The 22,430-nt window shown below is 38.4% G+C and overlaps 2 protein-coding genes across 6 annotated transcripts in view; both read right to left on the reverse strand.

Annotated features, from left to right (window-relative positions):
* Positions 1-15,058, reverse strand: part of LOC127650178 (tropomyosin alpha-3 chain-like) — a 33,914-nt gene extending 18,856 nt beyond the window's left edge. For all 4 annotated transcript variants that reach the window (XM_052135422.1, XM_052135420.1, XM_052135423.1 and 1 more), the window contains exons 1-2: positions 14,942-15,058; positions 13,520-13,645 (exon numbers count right to left, since the gene is read on the reverse strand). In XM_052135422.1, coding sequence (XP_051991382.1) covers positions 13,520-13,645; positions 14,942-15,058 — 243 coding nt within the window. The remainder of the gene's footprint in view (positions 1-13,519; positions 13,646-14,941) is intronic.
* Positions 15,059-16,438: 1,380 nt separating this feature from the next.
* The window catches only part of arhgef1a (Rho guanine nucleotide exchange factor (GEF) 1a), a 76,234-nt gene continuing 70,242 nt past the window's right edge, over positions 16,439-22,430 (reverse strand). For both annotated transcript variants that reach the window (XM_052135975.1, XM_052135976.1), the window contains 2 exons: positions 20,907-21,108; positions 16,439-19,605 (listed from right to left, as the gene is read on the reverse strand). In XM_052135975.1, the coding sequence (XP_051991935.1) occupies positions 19,535-19,605; positions 20,907-21,108 (273 nt within the window). In that variant the 3' untranslated portion in view covers positions 16,439-19,534. The remainder of the gene's footprint in view (positions 19,606-20,906; positions 21,109-22,430) is intronic.

Genomic DNA, 22,430 nt, shown 5'->3' on the forward strand with positions numbered 1-22,430 from the left:
TTTATAATAATGAACCAAGTTTTGGTAGAGTCGGCTCTGATCAGGGAAAAAACTGGGCTCTGTTTTCATTAAGCTCAATTCTTTTTGTTGTATTCATTAGTCAGAGGATGTTACAGAATAATATTGCTCATTTCACATATGAAATGTGCTTCGTCATCAAGTATACAGGATAACTAGTAACAATTACATTATACATGTTCTGAAATTGCATTCTTTTTTAATTAAAGCAATATTCCGGGTTCAAAACAAGTTAATCTAAAATTACAGCATTTGAGGCTTAATATTGACTATACCACAACGCATCCCTACTTTAATTTTTTTTTTTATTTTTAAAGCAAAAATCAAGGTTACACTAAGGCACTTACAATGGGGCCAATTTATGGAGGGTTTAAATTGAGGAATGTGAAGATTATACTTTTATAAAAGCACTTACATTAACTCTTATCATATTTGTGTATTTGTCACTGTCCTAATGGGAGCATCGGAGTCGGATAAACCCTTAAAACGCATCTTTTCCAAGAGCACTTAACAAAACAAAAAAGTGCACTTGTATATGTTTTGAATACTATTCTAATGCTAGTGAAACTTTGTAATATGGCATTTTTGTACCACTGTCTCCTTAAAATGATTCAGACGATAAAAGCGTCTGCCAAATGAAGAAATGTAAATGGATGGGCTAACAACGAGGCTAGAAAAGCAATGGCCTCTAGCCTCTATTGCGTCTCTTAAGGCCTGGAGAGTAAGGTTTACATGCTGCACAGCTATCACATACCAGCTGGCTTCTGTAACACTCTCCCCGGCTAAACCTCACTCACATCTGGGTCAAGGCACCAGTGTTACCGGTCCTACTCGACCCGCCCCGAGCTGGATTCGACCCAGCGATCACCGGCATGGGAGTCGGACATGCTAGCAAGGAGGCTAGAAAAGTCATCGGGGCAACCAATAATCTGCTCAGCAGTCCGAACTGTCCTTTGTAGTCTTCTGATGTCTGATTTCGTAGCTGCACCAAACCAGGCAGTTATTGAAGTGCAGAGGACAGACTCAATAACTGCTGAGTAGAACTGTATCAACAGCGCCTGTGGCAGGTTGAACTTCCTCAGCTGGCGAAGGAAGTGCAACCCCTGCTGGGCCTTTTCTTTAGTTATATATAGTTAATGTGAGATGGTAGTGCCCAGGAACCTGAATGACCCCACTGCTGCCACTGTGCTGTTTAGAATGGTGAGGGGGGGTCAGTGTTGGGGTGTTCCTCCTAAAGTCCACAATCATCTCCACCGATTTAAGTGTATTCAGCTCCAGGTTGTTTTGACTGCACCAGACAGCCCGCTGTTTAACCTCCTTTCTGTATGCAGACTCATCATAATCTCGGATGAGGCTGAGGACAGTGGTGTCGTCTGTAAACTTCAGGAGCTTGACAGAAGGATCCTTGGTGGTGCAGTCATTGGTGTAGAGGGAGAAGAGTAGTGGGGAGTGCACACATCCCTGGGGGGCACCAGTGCTGGTCTCACAAGCTGCTGCCTGTCCGTCAGAAAGCTGGTGATCCACTGACAGATAGAAGTGGGAACAGAGAGTTGGGTTATATACTCACTGTTTCAAAAGTATAGCCAGAAGATATAAAGCATTATGCCATGCACAAATGCTGTCGATTGTGCTTAACATGTATTGAATCCGGAATATTCCTTTAAGGAGATTCAGATTTACACACTGCTCAGATATCACGTACCAGCTGGCTACCGTTACATATTATTTGAGCTGTAAAGTTGTTTAAATAGTTGTTTTTGTGGCAGACTACTGTTCTAGGCGGATGTAGCTCTTGTTATTTGTCATCACCGTTACATCATCATGGCAACAAAGTTGTAAAATTGGATGTAACTTTACACAGAAAGTGTTTATGAGCGATTTTATCACACTAAAATCATGTTAACATGCATATTGTTTAAGTCTTTTGGATATACTTTTGAAACAGTGAGTATTTGAACACAAACAAATTGGCCCCCATACCATTCACTTCCATTGTAAGTGCCAAACTTTTTGCCAGATGTTTGCTTTTTTATTTATTTATTTTTAACAAAAGGAGGGACTAGTAAAAATTGTATTACTGTGGTTATTAGCATTATGCCACAAATGCTGTGGATTGAGATTAACTTGTATTGAACCCAGAATATTCCTTTAAGTCATGCATCTAAAACTAGAGATGTGCCGCAAATCCAATAGTTTTTGTTATGTGTATTATAATATACTCTATAAACCCGACCATTGGAATGTAATCCCAGTCTCTCTTGCATAATGAAGTGAAATGATAAGACATGTTAGCACTCAGGGAAGAAAACTTGGTTTTAGTTTCATTTGCCTCTTAATTGTGAACAAGAGGATGTTGGTTTTTGCCTTTCTAAAAGACACATTAAATCACAACATCCAAAGTTAAACACATTTGAAATCCCATTTATGGTGTCATAATTCAGGTGACAGGGCTCTTGAGTAAACAAACCCTGATTCAGTTATTGCTATAGTGCGGTGTGCCTCCGTGCAATCTGAACTATTGCAAACCCACAATCTATATTTTCATGTGTCAGTTGCAGAAAGACCTTGTTGGTGCCACTATTCAAGTGCTGACATTAACCAATTCATCACTGGCTTGTCTGTATAGGTCTCCCATGGAAAATATTATCTATTTTGTCTGAGTGGTGTTACAACAGCCCATAAGAATGATTTAATTCACTTTCTACAAGGAGTACTTAATGAAGATGAGAGATTATAATTTGATTGTTCGGGTAAATGAAGTAATCAGACAGATTCGAGATTGCTTTATAGAGTTTACCCGCAGGATTACATCATACATCGTGTAATAAAGAAAGAATCCAGTGAACAAGCTGAATTCACAGGCCTGGGCAACACTAAACAAGACTATAACAGTACAGCTCCCTGTTTTTTCTTCTGCGGTTTAGAACGCAATCTAGCTGGCATTCTTACACAGTGCTGAACACAATTAAAAGTTGGCCCAAGGGTATGGTTTTCATGTTTATATTGTGGTTTCTATGTAATAAATTTTTATTTGAAATGTCCTGAAAGGGGTTGTTCACCTAAAATGAAACTTCTGTCATTATTTACTCACTCCCATGTTGTTCTGAACCCATATGACTTAAAAGATGTTAGCCTCCTTTCACTTTCATTGTATGGAAAGAACTTAGGCTTAGGCTAACACTCTGCCTAAGAGCTCCATTTATGTTTTGCAGAAGAAAGTAGGGGTTTGAGAAAAAAAAAAAAACATTAGGGTGCGTAAATGACAGAATTTTCATTTTGGGTGAACTGGCCCTTTATCTGTTGTGCCCCAATAGAATATTAGAGGTACATGAATGTTGACCGATCCTGAATCATTCTGCTGTAGACGACCACAGCAAAATCATGTATTAACATTTCCTGTCTCTCCCTTCCTGCTGCCTCCCATGCAATTTTGTATGGCGCGCTTAACATATCCTACCACGATCTTACCAGGCGATGGCGCCAAAACGCCAGGAGATCTCGATGGCTCTTTCCTCACTGTCACTGTATTGGTGAAAATCAGTTGTGGAGCAATTCCACTGGTAAAGTCATGTAATATATTTTGTTGAAAGGTGTTTTGTTATATATATATATATATGTATATAACAAAACACCTTTCAACAAAATATATACTGTATATATATATATATATATATATATATATATATATATATATATATATATATATATATATATATATATATATATATATATATATAACAAAACACCTTTCAACAAAATATATACTGTGTATATATATATATATATATATATATATATATATATATATATATATATATATATATATACACAGTATATATTTTGTTGAAAGTGTTTTGTTATATATATATATATATTATATATATTTTAAGCTAACAAAATTATATCATTATATCAAACACAGCTGAAAGCAATTTGGTTCAGTTAAATGAAGCTTAACATCGTCTTTGTGTTTGTTTTTGAGTTGCTAAATTATGCAATAGACTGGCATGTCTTAAGGTCAATATTAGGTAAATTATTATAAGTTTTTTTTAAACTTGTCAGTCAATCATTGTTTTGAGGAATGAAGGCTTGAAATTGCCAAACACTGAAGATTTCATACAAAGGTGAACACTACACTCTTCAGAGACAAAGGACAACTGGCTCTAACAAGGACAGAAAGAAATGTGGAAGGCCAGATGTGCAACTAAACAAGAGGATAAGAACATCAGAGTCTCTAGTTTGAGAAATAGACACCTCACATGTCCTCAGCTGACAGCTTCATTGAATTCTACCCGCTCAACACCAGTTTCATGTACAACAGTAAAGAGAAGAATGAGGGGTGCAGGTCTTATGGGAAGAATTGCAAAGAAAAAGCAACATTTGAAACAGAAAAACAAAAATAAATGGTTTGAGTGGACAAAGAAGCACAGACATTGGACAACAGATATTTGGAAAGGAGTGTTATGGATCTTAACCCCATTGAGCTCTTGTGGGATCAGCTAGACTATAAGGTGTGTGAGAAGTCAAGACAGCCACATATATGACAAGTGCTACAGGAAGTGTGGGGTGAAATCTGGACAAGCTGACAGCTAGAATAACAAGAATCTGCAAAGTTGTAATTGCTACATGTGGATGATTTTTTTGACGAGAACTTTTTGAAGTAGTTTAAGAAGTTCTGAAAATGTTTTTCAAATTGTAATAGTAATTGTTCACGTTATCAATGTCCTGACTGATACATTGTGATCAGCTGAATGCCACTTTGGTGAATAAAAGTACCAATTTCTAATATATATATATATTAGTATACTGTATATACTTTATGTACACTTACTGTATATCTCGTATGGCTCAGCTCACTTATCTTATTATTACTTTACATTTTTTATTAAAGAATTTTCCTTATATTATATTTTATATTATTATTTACATTTTAATGTAAATAAATCTATGGTTTTTTTCACCTATTTTATAGTCTTCTATAGTTCTATTGCCTAGAAAATGTCTCCAATAAGCCACATGAATTATCATATAGAGGTATCATTCGTGCCCGTGACACTACTGGACAAGTTTCACACTTTTTTAATTTGTAGGGTTAAGGGTTTGTTCAGGCACTAACCATTGAGTAAATATTTGAGTATAACCAATACTGTATGGTGATCTGTCATGATTGTTACTTGACTGCACCCCTTCAAAGACACGCAATCATTAGTTCAATCAACACCCTTAAGTTCTTAACATTGCCTACCAAAAAAGTTGCATCAATTAACCTCTGGAATAAAATAAGACTTTTATCATAATATTGCAAACACTTACATTGTTATTTATTAATCGTTGACATCATTTCTTAAAATATAGAGCGTTATCTGTAAAATGAGAACATATGTATGAAATTAGTCCAGTGTGAACAGGGAGCTTTTAAATTTGAGTGTGAAAAATTTCAGGCAGAGTATAATAGGTTAATCTACTTGACTAAAACATGGCTTGTATTACAAATAGCTTCGTAGATAACTAATGTTAAATTCATGCTGTATAGCCAGAGGGGAACTGGCTCACCCAGTTGAACCTTTTTTTTTTCAATAACAAACATCTTATGTAGGTTTCCCTCCACTATCTAACATCTAACACTTACAGATTTTTTGTTCCTTGCCACAGTCGTCTTTGGTTTGGTCACTTGAGGAAAAGTTGGGAAAAGCTGATTGAAAGGATGCGCTATATAAATAAAAATGATGACTTGTCCAGCTAAGGGGACTTATCAAAAGCATTAAATAAATGGACATTTTAAGGGATATTTCACCCAAAAATGAAAATTCTCTCATCATTTACTCAACCTTCTGCCATCCCTGATGTGCATGACTTTCTTTCTTCTACGGAACAAAAATTATGATTTTTAGAAGAATATTTCAGCTCTGTAGGTCCATACAATGAAAGTAAATGGGTGCCAAAATGTTACTGCTCCGAAAAGCATATAAATGCATCAAATGCATAATTCATACGACTCCAGTGTTTTAATCTATATCTTCAGAAGTTATATAAGAGGTGTGAGTGAGAAAAATGTATATTTAAATCCTTTTTTCCTAGAAATTCTTCTCCCTGCACATTAGGGGGCAGCATGCATGAAGAATGTGAATCACCAAAAACACAAGAATGTGAAAGTGATCCCCCACACCTATCATATCACTTCTGAAGACATTGATTTAACCACTGGAGTCATATGGATTACTTTTATGATGACTAATGTGATATTTGGAGCTTAAACATTTTGGCATCCATTTACTTACATTGTGAGGACCAAGAGAAATTCTTCTAAAAAATCTTCATTTGAGTTCAGCAGATAAAATTAAGTCATACACATCTGGGATGGCATAAGGGCGAGTATATGATGACAGAAGTTTCATTTTTGGGTGAACTATTCCTTTAAGTGACAACCCTGCCTCAAGCTAGTCTACAATTCAGTTGTCACAAAAGGCCTTCAGTTGCTAAATACAGCACTTACTTTATGACTCAAAAGTTATATTTTTACATGTCTGCACACTAAAATATTTTTACACTTGCTGGGAACAGAGATTCTATATGTGTATGTGTTTATCTGGGGTGGTTAGAAATAGCAGCTTGTTATGCATCTAATGGATTGTTTACATTATAGGTTATATGCGTTAAGGTGCTTGGTTTGACATTTTGACCTCCAAGACAGACTCACTTGTACAGTATCTCACAAAAGTGAGTACACCCCTCACATCTTTGTAAATATTTGATTAAATCTTTTCATGTGACAACACTGAAGAAATGACACTTTACTGCAATGTAAAGTAGTGAGTGTACAGCTTGTATAACAGTGTAAATTTGCTGTCACCTCAAAATAACTCAACACACAGCCATTAATATTTAGTACACTCCTAAGTGAAAATGTCCAAATTGGGCCCAAAATGTCAATATTTTGTGTGGCCACCATTATTTTCCAGCACTGCTTTAACCCTCTTGGGCATGGAGTTCACCAGAGCTTCACAGGTTGCAACTGGAGTCCTCTTCCACTCATCCATGACGACATCACAGAGATGGTGGATGTTAGAGACCTTGTGCTCCTCCACCTTCTGTTTGAGGATGCCCCACAGATGCTCAATAGGGTTTAGGTCTGGAGACATGCTTGGCCAGTCCATCACCATCCCCCTCAGCTTCTTTAGCAAGGCAGTGGTCGTCTTGGAGGTGTGTTTGGGGTCGTTATCATGCTGGAATACTGTCCTGTGGCCCAGTCTCCGAAGGAAGGGGATCATGCTCTGCTTCAGTATGTCACAGTACATGTTGGCATTCATGGTTCCCTCAATGAACTGTAGCTCCCCAGTGCCGGCAGCACTCATGCAGCCCCAGACCATGACACTCCCACCACCATGCTTGACTGTAGGCAAGACACACTTGTCTTTGTACTCCTCACCTGGTTGCCGCCACACACGCTTGACACCATCTGAACCAAATAAGTTTATCTTGGTCTCATCAGACCACAGGACATGGTTCCAGTAATCCATGTCCTTAGTCTGCTTGTCTTCAGCAAACTGTTTGCAGGCTTTCTTGTGCATCATCTTTAGCAGAGGCTTCCTTCTGGGACGACAGCCATGCAGACCAATTTGATGCAGAGTGCGGCGTATGGTCTGAGCACTGCCAGGCTGACCCCTCAACCCCCCCACCTCTGCAGCAATGCTGGCAGCACTCATACGTCTATTTCCCAAAGACAACCTATGGATATGACGCTGAGCACATGCACTCAACTTCTTTGGTCGACCATGGCGAGGCCTGTTCTGAGTGGAACCTGTCCTGTTAAACCGCTGTTTGGTCTTGGCCACCGTGCTGCAGCTCAGTGTCAGGATCTTGGCAATCTTCTTATAGCCTAGGACATCTTTATGTAGAGCAAGAATTATTTTTTTCAGATCCACAGAGAGTCCTTTGCCATGAGGTGCCATGTTGAACTTTCAGTGACCAGTATGAGGGAGTGTGAGAGCGATGAGACCAAATTTAACACACCTGCTCCCCATTCACACCTGAGACCTTGTAACACTAACAAGTCACATGACACCGGGGAGGGAAAATGGCTAATTGGGCCCAATTTGGACATTTTCACTTAGGGGTGTACTCACTTTTGTTGCCAGCGGTATACACATCAATGGCTATGTGTTGAGTTATTTTGAGGGGACAGCAAATTTACACTGTTATACAAGCTGTACACTCACTACTTTACATTGCAGCAAAGTGTCATTTCTTCAGTGTTGTCACATTAAAAGATATAATCAAATATTTACAAAAATGAGAGGGGTGTACTCACTTTTGAGAGATACTGTACATGCTCTCGCTTGGACCAACAGGATAATTCTCACCCACCCACCCAAATGCCAGCTGTAGACATATTTAAACAGGCATATAAATATTTTAGAAGGAAAGAAGCTGCAATGAACTTCAATAGTAACTGAGGCTAACATTCTGCCTTTTTTGTGTTCCATGGTAGAAAGAAAATCATACAGGTTTTGAAAAACATGAGCGTGAGTGAATCATGACAGAATTTTCATTTTTGGGCAAACTATCCTTTTAACCGCTCACATTTACACCATAAATGTGCCGGACACCATAGGCAGCACTGTTAGGCCAATTGCTCAGAGCTCTATTTAAAGGATCCGCCCCTGCATTCAAAACAGATTGCTGCATTGAGAGGGCCTGTCTGTCAACATTACACTGCATGATGATGAGTGAATAATTGGACTGAGCTCTGAATTATCATCAAAACTAGCCTGGTAGGTTGCTAAACTCAGTTTTAAAACCTGTGTGGGGTAGCAAGGTATGTGAGAGATCGATGGTGGGGTTTTGATTCAAGGCAGGGATGGAAATAGATTTTGAAGCGACAACTGTAATGGAGGCAACCCACTCTAACCCACTGTTCTTCTCATGCTGGCTGTCTGATTAGGGGCTGCCAGATTGAAAACAAAAGAAAATCCTCCTCAACTTACATTATACAAGTTATACAAGTCCATAGAAATGTATGTTATTTTACAGCTTGTCTCCCTTTGGTACTGACATGAATATTGCAAGTTATTTCTCTTTCTCAGGGTTTTTTAAAGAGCTTTAAAAAAGACTACAGATACAGTACATGGTAATGTACAGTCAGAATGTCACTACTGAAAATTAAAGCCAGACAAAGTGATCGGCACCCAGACATAAAGCGAAGGGGTCTTGAAACACCACAAGTGTTTTTTGTCATAATGACCGGCTGAATGTAGATTATTCTGCACATGGGTACTTGCCAAATACAGTGATAAATAAATGGACATTAAATCCGAAAAGATGAATGACTGCAGATTGATGCGAGAGACATGAACTAGCACAGCTACAGTATGTAGGAAATTGGTCACCTGGCACAACAAGCTTGTTCAAGTGTGACCAAATTGATGTGTAGCTCAACTGATAGATTGTTGCACTTGCAATGCAAAGTGTACAAGTCCTAAAGAACATGTGAATCGACACAGGGCCCAAAAGTGACAAAGAAGCACCACAAAATGTATAGTTCCTTCAGCAGATTCACTTTTCATCTTGCATTTTCAGTTAGGGCTAAATTGAAGGTTTAGGGTAGGGAGGTAGGTTTTGCTGATTTAAAACTTGATAGGGCATTAACCTTAATAACCTTCTTTGTTTTTCATTGCACATTTGCTTTTTCTGATACTATCTATTAGATATAAGGTTTAGGGTAGGGAGGTAGGTTTTGTTCATTTAAAACTCACAAGGATTAACCTTAAAACCTCATCTGTTTGGGAGAAAATGTAACTCGCTTTTAGCGCCACTCAGTGGACATTTCACCTTTAAATTGCCGTGATACTTATAAGGAACCACGTAATATCCAATGTTGCCACAGCCACGTCATTTACATAAGACCAGGCTCGATAATACAATTCAGTCAGTCTGAAGTCATGTATACTGTATATACTGTATATATAAAAAAAAACACTAATGTAGCCTACTGTATGTCTCTATCCATCTATCTTGCACTTTCCTTTCAAAGCGTCTGGTATTCAATCCAAGACTAACATCTTATGAAGGCCAAACGTAATGACTACAGGTGTGCCTGCTATAGCCGGTGCCCAGAACAATGGGACAACATAAGACTGTTGGTGTGACAGGGTTGACCATGATCCCTTAGTTTAGCTGTCACAGAGGGTGTCAAAATACACAATGGCAATTAACAATGACTTGTCTTTGTCTTCTTTGTTAGATACATTGAAGTTTACTGATAATTACTGATGTGTTTACTCAACATAGACAAGAACTTTAGCATTGTTCCAAGCCTGTAAGTCACAAGTACTGACTTTATTGACTAGTCAAAGAGGAGCATTAAATATAGTTAGATGCACTTGTTACGCCCTCTAGGCGTATGTGTTTTGTTTTCTCTCTGTGTGTTTTCTGTTGCAGGAGCCTGCCCCATTGGTTCCTCCATTTGCCTTAGTTCCAGCCAATCATCACATGTCTTGTGTGATCAGCCAATTGCACGTGGAGTCTTGAGATCACCTAGGTCTATAAAATCCAAGATGGCTGTGATATGAGGAGACCTGTTTTTGTATTGCTTGTGGTTTTTATTGACAAGCCTCTCAGTCTGTTTCTGTGCTTTGTTTTCTTTTCTTTCAACTTTGTAATGTCCTTGGACCTTTCAGGTATCATGTTATATTTTTGAATTGGGAACAGGTTAGGGGCCCTCACATGTTGCAACATGTAGACCTTAACACTGTCTAGTAACACCAGGTAAGGAGTGGTTGCCACGAATTGTATGTTTTTGTTTTAGCTAGAGTAGGCAGATTTATTTTGTGTTTTTGTTTTCAGTAAGACTTTTCTGACTTTTGGTTAGTTGGTTTTCCTTGTTTCTTTTTGTTGGCAACACTCTTGTTCCCTTTTCACCATTTTTATGTTCTTTAGTTTGATCATATGTATGTAAATGCATTTAATAATTCTCAGTAAAGCCTGCTTCTTGCGCTTCAAGCCTTGTTGGTGGTCTGCTTGAGATTCTGTTTATTTATATTGGGTTGTTCTGGTTGTTGATGTCCCTTCGATCGTCCTAGATTAATAGGGACGTAACGGCACTCTAACGGGACATTGCTAACAGGATACACTCCAGACATGATGTTGCTAGTGGGCTGATTGTATTTAGTTGCTATGTTCATTGTGTTCCTCTCACAAACACTGATTTCCAACCATGTTGTAAGGTGTGTCAAGGTAATTTTCTCCCTAATACCATAAATCACAAGTATTTGTGCAATATCACCTACACTTTATTACTTCTATGTGAGTTATGGGTTTGTTGGGGTAAAACACTGTTTAGAAGACCACTGGTGGACAGTGTGCTATAATTTTGGTAGGATAACGAACACCTAAAGGGGACTGATTCATTTTGATATACAGTGGGTACGGAAAGTATTCAGACCCCCTTAAATTTTTCACTCTTTGTAATATTGCAGCCATTTGCTAAAATCATTTAAGTTCATTTTTGTTTTCCTCATTATTGTACACACAGCACCCCATATTGACAGAAAAACACAGAATTGTTGACATTTTTGCACATTTATTAAAAAAGAAAAACTGAAATATCACATGGTCCTAAATATTCAGACCCTTTGTTCAGTATTTAGTAGAAGCACCCTTTTGATCTAATACAGCCATGAGTCTTTTTGGGAAAGATGCAAAAAGTTATTCACATCTGAATTTGGGTATCCTCTGCCATTCCTCCTTGCAGATCCTCTCCAGTTCTGTCAGGTTGGATGGTAAACGTTGGTGGACAGCCATTTTCAGGTCTCTCCAGAGATGCTCAATTGGGTTTAAGTCAGGGCTCTGGCTGGGCCATTCAAGAACAGTCACGGAGTTGTTGTGAAGCCACTCCTTCGTTATTTTAGCGGTGTGCTTAGGGTCATTGTCTTGTTGGAAGGTGAACCTTCGGCCCAGAGCACTCTGGAGAAGGTTTTCGTCCAGGATATCCCTGTACTTGGCTGCATTCATCTTTCCCTCGATTGCAACTAGTCGTCCTGTCCCTGCAGCTGAAAAACACCCCCACAGCATGATGCTGCCACCACCATGCTTCACTGTTGAGACTGTATTGGACAGGTGATGAGCAGTGCCTGGTTTTCTCCACACATACCGCTTAGAATTAAGACCAAAAAGTTCTATCTTGGTCTCATCAGACCAGAGAATCTTATTTATCAAGATCTTGGAGTCCTTCAGGTGTTTTTTCATGTGTCTTGCACTGAGGAGAGGCTTCCGTTGGGCCACTCTGCCATAAAGCCCCGACTGGTGGATGGCTGCAGTGATGGTTGACTTACTACAACTTACATTTACATTTATGCATTTGGCAGACGCTTTTATCCAAAGCGACTTACAGTGCAGTTATTACAGGGACAATCCCCCCGGAGCAACCTGGAGTTAAGTGCCTTGCTCAAGGACACAATGGTGGTGGCCGTGGGGTTAGAACCTGCAACCTTCTGATTAACAGCCCTGTGCTGTTCCCTGTGGAACTTTCTCCCATCTCCCGACTGCATCTCTGGAGCTCTGCCACAGTGATCTTTGGGTTCTTCTTTACCTCTCTCACCAAGGCTCTTCTCCCCCGATAGCTCAGTTTGGCCAGACGGCCAGCTCTAGGAAGGGTTCTGGTCGTCCCAAACGTCTTCCATTTAAGGATTATGGAGGCCACTGTGCTCTTATGAACCTTAAGGGCAGCAGAAATTTTTTTGTAACCTTGGCCAGATCTGTGCCACAATTCTGTCTCTGAGCTCTTCAGGCAGTTCCATTGACCTCATGATTCTCATTTGCTCTGACATGCACTGTGAGCTGTAAGGTCTTATATAGACAGGTGTGTGGCTTTCCTAATCAAGTCCAGTCAGTATAATCAAACACAGCTGGACTCAGTTGAAGGTGTAGAACCATCTCAAGGATGATCAGAAGAAATGGACAGCACCTGAGTTAAATATATGAGTGTCACAGCAAAGGGTCTGAATACTTAGGACCATGTGATATTTCAGTTTTTCTTTTCTAATAAATGTGCAAAAATGTCAACAATTCTGTGTTTTTCTGTCAATATGGGGTGCTGTGTGTACAATAATGAGGAAAAAAAATGAACTTAAATGATTTTAGCAAATGGCTGCAATATAACAAAGAGTGTATAATTTAAGGGGGTCTGAATACTTTCCGTACCCACTGTATTTCATGCCTAAAATGGCCCTGTACTCTCAAAATTGGACCGGCATTGTAGATGACAGAAAGAATTTGATGAAATGTAATGGATAGTTTCTCTGCTGGGATAATAGAAGCTGGAGTCTGTCTAGTTAACATCACGGTCAAAAAAAGGATTAGTGACAGAGTCAGCTGCGGAGGAGGGAATGGAGAGAATGAGAGAAATTAAGGTGCGGCGCCAACAGGAATCCATGGAAAACGTGTGGGATGCTGCATTTTTGAATGTGCGTTTGAGTTTTGCACTTTGTGAATGGCTATAACTCACATCCGCGGCTTTCTTCTCAGATATCTCCAGTTTCTCCTGGGCGTCCTTCAGTGCCTCGGAGTATTTATCCAACTCATCCTCAGTTCCCTTCAGTTTCTTCTGCATTTTAATCAGCTCATCCTCATGCTAGGAGAAAGAAACATTTGAGTCTGGAAGACAAGAGGAGGGATGGGATATAATAATATAATATAAAGAGTGACATATTAGCACTGTGAAATCATCAACTCTGGTATGATTTCTGTGAAATCATCAACTCTAAGGCATTATTCTTTATTTTTGCCCCACCATCACTAAGCACCCCTATCCAGTGTTTTTACCTCCTTAAATCAACTTCTCCTGGTGGTCTGCTAAGATAAATGGCTTAACAAACCTCTACTTTGACCATATGTTAGTATAAATACCCTCAGAGGGGCTACCCTAACCTTTCACACATCTTAAGCCCTGCCCACATCTTCCTTCTCCATCTCCTGCTAAGACTCTCTTTATCCTACTTGCATTCCTAAAGGGGCAGATCACAGCCTTCAAACCACTTCTTAGTTTTTGGGGCATCTGTATGTAAGACTTCTCATATCATGCCCGGGCATTGGAAGTAATTTCTTCAGGTGGTATTTGGACTGTCTTCAACCTTGTCCACGTGCATGATATTCTTTGCACATTTAATTTAGTTCAGTGACACAGATTGTGGATTTTGTTGATCTCTCGTATCCAGATCCTGATGTCTTCTATCCAGAATAATTGTACATGGAAATTTAAAGCTTAATCCAATTAATTCTAGATAGAAAATGCTTAAAATAGTGGTTCTATGCTGCGTTCAATATTGTTTCTGTCTACAGTGTGTTCTTTTAGAAATGTCCACAGATGAAAGGGCTACAGGGCCATAACACCATTGACATTAACCAATATTCAGATTATTGGTATAACAATAAGGGTCATTTTTAAAACTCTTACACCTGGTCCTCCCAAATTCTGAATATTGATACAGTCTTGCTATAAATATCCTATATATTCCAAAAGACCTTCAACTCTCTGTGAACATCTGCACTCAATAAAGACCTCCAATTTATACCATTTAGTCAAGATCAATTGTAACAAATCTTAAATGTTTAGTTTACACAAAAATGAAAATTCTGTGTTTTTCCAAACTGTCCTAAATGATTTTGTTTCCTCCGTGGAACACAAAAGGAGAAGCAAGGGAGAGTGTTAGCCTCAGTCTCCATTCACTTTTATTTTATGGACAAAAGATGCAGTGAAAGTGAATGGTGACTGAGGTGAACATTCTGCCAAATGTCTCCTTTTGTGTTCCAAGGAAGAAAGAAAGTCATATTGGGTTGGAACAACATGAAGATGAGTATATTATAATAGAATGATCATTTTAGTGTGAACTATACTTTTAAAAGTTAATCTTTGTTCTTTCTGTCTGACCTGTTTGCTTCTGTCCTCTGCTGCTTTCCTGACGGTCTCCGCCTGCTTGGGCTGGTCCAGAGCGCTCTCCTTATCCAGCTTCAGCATCATCATCATCTTCTTCTTGATGGCCTCCATCTTGGTGTCGAAGGGTAGGGATCATGGTATGAGAAATAGATATGAGTGGCAGAGTGCAATATGTAAAGGTGAGCAGCAGTGGTCTTGGAACAGGAGCAGGTCAAGTGAAGAACGTCGGGAGGAGAGAGAGAGAGAGTGAAGGGGAGTAAAGTGGGGACAGACCAAACTGAGCATGGGATAGTAGGAAGGCATTTATTTGAGGGGACATCATGTAGCTCCCCTTTTCTAATAACCCCCACCCATATACTGATTAGCTCAATATAGCTCAACTAATACAGTTATAACCACTGTGTGGTTTCTGATCTGGCAACTTTGTATTGATTTCACCTTATCGATACTCTGGCTTTCTGTGCCTTATTACGTTGTAAAATTAAGTTTAACTTTTTTCTAGCCAGTATAGATTCACTCCTGGTTGCTTTTGTTATTATATTTCAACCTATCTTCTCAGTTTTATCTGCTTATCTATTCATTTACTCTTTGTTTCTTATTACCTCTCAATACCTCATAATGGTCCTGTGAAATCTATTGTGAAAGAATTTGCAGAAAAATTGAGTAGGCATGACAAAGGAGGCACACAAAGAATGGATGCCAATGGACACATTTCGGCTCTGGCTATAATAAGCCAAAGCCTCTCTCACTCTCTCTGTGTCTGTGTGTGTGACATTACATTACCAGCATCCCCAGCTGCACCGTTCCCTTAATGGCTCGTCATTTGCCACAATGATAGTTTTACAGTTTTATTTTCCTAATGTGAAACACTGTGCTATCCTTAACTAAGGCTTTGGGGAACCACACTGTGTCTGACACCAGGCCTCTTGATATGCTGCATCCTATACACTTTGACATCTAAAGGATTGATCCCTCAATTTATTCATAGAGCCTTTGAAAAGGGGAGTGAGGGATAAGGAAATATTGTGAGCCAGATTCAGACTCATATCACCCATTTATGTAAGTTTAATACAGAGTCAGTGGATCGTCAGATGTCATCTACATGTGATCTGTATTACCATACCACAGCTAATCTATCAATTGTGTAAAAGCGGTAACAATTATTATACTTGGAGTGTAAAGAACACCTTAGTACTGTAATTGTGCAATTGTGAGTTCCGTTCAGCAATTGCTGATGACAATGGACAATGCTTGGTGTCAGGTTAAATGACCAGTCTATTTTCAGTCTAGAGGCCAGGGTAAGTTAAAACTCAGAATTTTAGAACAAAGAAAGCATATAAATGTCTTTAGCTGTACATATCTATTATCATGCATGGTATTCAGATTGGTACAAACAATGATTTGCACAATACACAAATGGAAATCTACTTTATTCATCTTTAATATTAATCAGCAGTAAACGCTTCTAATTAAAGGTAAATGTTGTGCTTGGAATGCATTTGCATATACTTCAGACAGTTTACCAATAGTAAATAGTAAAAATAGTAAATGTGTGTGTTCAGATTATATTGTTCTATGGAATATCCCACATTAAAGCACAACATTCATGGTAGCTACAACACCAATTCGAAAATAGTTGGGACAGTGAAAGCACTACAACAACACTTTTGATGTTTTAACATGTGAATTTATGTATTTATTTTGTTAATGTACACTGATTTCAAGTCAGATTATTGCAACATGCTCCAAAAAGTTTGGTCAGTCGAGTGTTTACCAATTTGTGACATCATCATTTATTCTGATAACACTTATTAAACGTTTGGGCAATGACAAAAGTTTGTTAAGCTTAGCAAACAGAATTCCCCCCCATTCATCCATTATGCAGGTCTACAGGGCCTTTGTTGCTATATTTTGCTCTTCATAATGCACCACACATTCTTACTGGAGACTGATCAGAACTACAGGGAGGCCAATCTAGCACCTGTACTCTCTGCCTACACAGCCATGCACTTGTAAACTGGGCAGTATGGTATAAGGTTTGGCATTGTCCTGCTGTAAAATACAGGGGCGTCTCTGGAGAAGATGGCGTCTGGATGGCAGCACATGTTGCATTAATATTGCCCAGATGTACAAATGATCCATGCCATGGGCAGTGACACACCTATTCCATGACAGACACTGGCTTTTAGACCTGACGCTGATAACAGCTTAGGTGATCAATTTCCAAAACTATTTGAAATGTGGACTGAAAACACTATTCCACTGTTTTACTTTCCATCTCAGACACAGCCCAGAGAAGTCAGCGACACTGCTCGTCAGTGTTGATGTATGGCTTCTGCTTTGCACAGTAAAGTCTTAACTTGCATCTTCAAGATGCAGCGGCGATTGGTGTTCACTGACAAAGGTTTGCAGAACTATTTCCAAGCCCATGTCATGATTCTTTCAATCGTTTAACTATATTGTGCACTGTAGAGGGTGAAATGCCCCAAATCCTTCCAATATGTCTTTGGGGAAAATTCTTCTCAAAGTGCTGGATTATTTGCTGATGCATCTGCTGGCAAATTGGCAAGCCTCGACCCATCCTTGATCATGAAGAACTAAGCTTTTTTTTGGAGGCTCATTATATACTATAACACAATAGCCCCACCTGTTTAACATCTCCTGATTCACAATGCCTTGTTATTTCTACTCGTCAGAGTGTTATTAGTCTTAAATTACCCTGGTCTCAACTTTTTGGAGCAGGTTGGAATCATCTGATTTGAAATAAAGTGTGTATATATATATATATATAAAACAACAAAAACAAAACAAACATTAAATCACATGTGTTGTTGTAGTGCTTTCAAGATAGCACAGGGTGAATAGAGTTTACAAAGCACTCCTTTTAGTTTTTACTAGCATTTTCCATATTGTCCCAGCTTTATTGGAATTGGGGTTGTAGACTACACCACAGAATAAAAAAAAGAAAAAGTTATTTCTGACTTTGTCTCACAATTGTGACTATTTCTAGCAATATAAAACACATAAATATGATGCAAAAAACAAAACATTATGGGTATTAATGTCGCAACATCGAGACATAGTCAGAATTGTGAGATAAACTGTTTCTGTTTCCTGTTTGCCCTTATGACATAATGCATCTAAACATTTAGCATGCAGAAAAATATTAGATTAAAGCTTTTAGAACAAACTTTGGGATTTTTGACATTTTGCACACACTTCAACTACAAAATGTTCCTCTGACAAGTACAAATGATAGAAAAAACAGCCAAGCCTGTTGTATATGAACAGATTTAATTCTTTATCTCATAACTCATATTCTAGATTTACCTCAATATGTGAAACATTGTATAAACATTTTAACAATGTCTCTTGTCATTTTCCATACAAACATTTTGATAAATCCTATGTTTATTTTTCTAGTTCCTTTAAAACATGAAGAATATTGTTCTACAATAATTTCTACGATGCTCCTTCCTGAAATGTTGAATTGACAAAAGTAAAGCATATTTCTCAGCACTATTCAGCCAAGCACACTTTGGCACAAAGTCAAGTAATTGCACAAACATTCTTAAACAAAACAAAAGTACGAGCAAAATTGTAGTAAGACACGTCAAAAGTTGCTGGTGGCAAATTTTGGTAATAAGATCCATTTCAAATCATCCAATATTTACAAAGTGTTCCCCATAAACGCACATTGTGGGCTGAGAAACCAAAAAAACCTTCCTGGGTTTAGTAAGTTCTTTGCTATAGATGCAAATATATTTCTATATATTGCTTCAAATTGCAATATATTTCCATCATAAAAGAGCCCTCAATTCTGTGAAAAAGGTGAATGTCAAAGGCTGTTTTGACATTATTATTAAAATATTCCACAAAATATACTTTTTGTTCTAAGTAGAGATCCAGCACATTTGGTCCCAGGATCAATGTAGCATTTCAAGTTATGGCTTCTTTCTAACTTGCTTTAACATGCTTGAAAGATGATAAATCTGTCCAAAAGAAAGGAAAATAAATACATTTAAAATAAAGCACAAGGAAGAGACATTTACAATGACCTCTCACAAACAAGAACATTTCACTTCCATAATAACAAAAGCTCCTGGTTTTGCGTGCTCCAGCATGTATAATCAGTACAAAGCAATAGTATCTCACATACAGTACATACAATATCTGAATGTTTTTCCCAGTGGAACAGAAAACAGTTATGTTTGGTTTGTTTAGGTACTTTTAGAATCGTAAGAAAAACATTTTATGCCACTATCAAGTGCAAAGTCCCATTATTTGCAGCTCCATTTTGTAATGCCAGGAAGCCATGGCATATCCTTATTGGTCCGTTGATGTCGAAAGCCATTTGATTGAATTCCAAGGAGAAGGCATGTTGAATATTAACATGTCATAAACGGCCACACAGAAGCTGTTAGCAAAAGTACTGGATACAACTAAATACTGTACGTATATATTGAAATGAATATTTATTAACTAAATAAGACTTTTCCAAGTTTTAAGAGGGGGACTTGCTCATAGAGTCCATATAGTCTGTTACATCAAAGCAGAAAACAGGCCAGTCTTGATAATGGAGCAATATTAGCAGTGTGAGATGTCCCGCTCCCGGGGATCTGTAGCTGTCTCGGTCTCTTCAGGAATGTCTTGCAAATCTGGATGGTAAAGATGAGTAAACAGAACAATAAACCAAATGGAGCAGACGGATGATAAATAATGAGAAGTACAACAGGACTTGGGCATTAAACATAGAGACAAGGCAGTTTAAAATCCAGAAGACTTGAATGACACACTAAATGACATGTGTGACTCTTGGGTGTGATTACTCTCAAATCTACAACCTGCAATTCTTACTTCTCAACCTTACCAACATGCAATCATCAATCAAATGCAACCAGGCTTTTTATTTAGTCTGAGGAGTTCCAGCTTGGTCCCTCTGAGAAAGTGTATTATGCACTGGTGTGGAAGTTTGTGTTTCCTTTTTCTGGGTTTGTGTGTGTGGAATGCTCAATGTGCTAAATTCAACGTGTATGTGTGAGGGAATCACATTGGTTGCATAAGCATGTGTGTAGGCTGCTATTAGTATAACAAAGGGCCAAAGTTTACGGAGTTCAGGGTGAAGCATATCTGCACAAGCTGTCTGATATATATGCAATCTTTTCATATACAAAATCAAAGCAAAATCAGAGCAGATTTTATTATGCTATGCTGGAGAATAACTCACAAATCCTTTTAGTACATTAACTGCACTGAATTCTTAAACACAACCATCTGTGATAATAGCTTGCCAACATTGGTGCAAGGTGTAATTAAGTATTAAACATTTCATGGTATTGACTTACTGTAAATACTGTATTATTAGTGGTGCTTTGCTTAGGCAAGCATCATTATTACTTATGTTTATGCTTGAGGTTTGTGATTTTTTTTAAACCCCTAAACCTAAGTATTAAAGTTTAGTTTGCTCTTATTTCCGCACCACTTGTGCAACAGACATGAGTGATTCCTAAAATCGTGTGGCTTGTTGAGGAGAGATGAGATGTTAATTTTATAAGCAATCAGATTTATGATTTTCACTTGACGGACGATAAAACAGGTGAAAAAAATCCCATAGAATTTGTCATTTTTTCAAGCCCATCTAAAACTCGCAGGTTTCCATAGCAACCTGAATCTACCAAAAACTCTGCATCACAAATCAGGTGAAAAAAATCCCCAAGGACCCGAGCCATACCTAGGCACCATAATGTCTTAGAGACTTAGGGGTGGGGACATTTTGACTTTGGCCAATTAGCAACCTCCCAGAACACTGTAGTAATCGCCTGGCAACGTACCAATAACAACTCAGAACAGATTAGCAACAGCATAGCTTTTATTATGCAAAACACAAATGCTTTTGAAAACTGAACTGTTTGATGTTTTTTCCCATCCTGAATTGATCTGTAATAATAATGGCACTTACCTCTGGGGCTTTCTGAGCGTGGGGACACCTTCGAATCCACCTCGTCATCATCATCATCATCATCATCATCATCATCAGAAATCACGTCCACTTCCACGTCACTGCTTTCCTGCAAGCCATCCGATTGGTCCATTGATTCCTGGTTGGCCAATGGAGTGTCAGTGTTGGGGTCGGCCTCACTTTCTCTACGAGCTGGTGGGGCCTTGAAGAGAAGAACATTTTTAAAAGTTTAACTGGTTTTAAGTAACATGAACGAGTGGATTTGAGAACTACTGCAGAGGGGAAGATTTTCAGTGAATAACAACATAAGTTTTGCCCTGTTAATCACATAAATATTTAGTATGGATTCAGAAGACTTGGGAATACAGCTCACCAGCCAATTATGGTATACTTTTATGATATTTTTTGTTCATTTATTTTTTAGTTTAACTGTCCCCATTCACTTTCAATGTATGGAAAAGAGCAGCATGAACATTCCACCTAACATCTCCTTTTAAAGAAATAGTTCACACAAAAATGTAAATTCTCTCATAATTTACTCACCCTCATGCCATCCCAGATGTGTATGACTGTCTTTCTTTAGCAGAACACAAATTATATTTTTAGAAGAATATCTCAGCTCTGTAGCTCCATACAATGCAAGTGAATGGTGCCAACTTTCTGAAGCTCAAAAAGTACATTAAGTCATCATAAAAATAATTCTTAAATTCCAGTGGTCTAACGAATGTCTTCTGAAGTTAAACGCTAGGCGTGTGCAAGAAATAGATCAATATTTAAAACTTTTTAATACAAAAAATGTTCACTTCCGGCCAGATGAGGGTTGTATGTTGACGAGGGAGGAGTTCAAACTACCTCTTGCATGACGTTAGCATGTAAGACTCTTCTGCATATAATTACATCAGTAGATAACTTATTAGCAGCTGTTTCCACACAAAAGCAGCTAATGCAGCAGCCTGAGCAAGGAGCTCAGTCTGAGGCATCTCCTCCACTCACTCACTAGCATTCAAACCAATTCAAACAGCTCTCCTTGTTCACATTTCCAAGATGGTGCTGCAGATGATGTATCCAAACCAGCCGAATGAGGCATCTATGTATGATTAACTATGCTCCTCCATTGTACACAACACAGCGCTTCTGTTTTTCTTCTTCATATTTCACATGGCAGTTCTCATGTGAACTTGCCAATGCTCTTGACCCTCTTGAATTTTTAGTAAATTTAAGCACCTAGAGTTTCACTTCAGAAGACATGAATTAGACCACTGGAATCATATGTATTATTTTTACGATGGCTGTATGTACTTTTTGGAGCTTCAAAAAGTTCACTTGCATTGTATGGACCTAAAGAGCTCAGAAATTATTCTAAAAATCTTCATTTGTGTTCTGCTGAAGAAAGACAGTCACACACATCTGGAATGTCAGGAGGGTGAGTAAATCATGAGAGAAATTTCATTTTTGGGTGAACTATTCCTTTAAGTTCATTGGAAGAAATTTGGAATGACATGAGGGTGAGTAAATAATGAACTT

The sequence above is a fragment of the Xyrauchen texanus genome, chromosome 10 (assembly GCF_025860055.1).
Source record: "Xyrauchen texanus isolate HMW12.3.18 chromosome 10, RBS_HiC_50CHRs, whole genome shotgun sequence".
NCBI classification, from domain to species: domain Eukaryota; kingdom Metazoa; phylum Chordata; class Actinopteri; order Cypriniformes; family Catostomidae; genus Xyrauchen; species Xyrauchen texanus.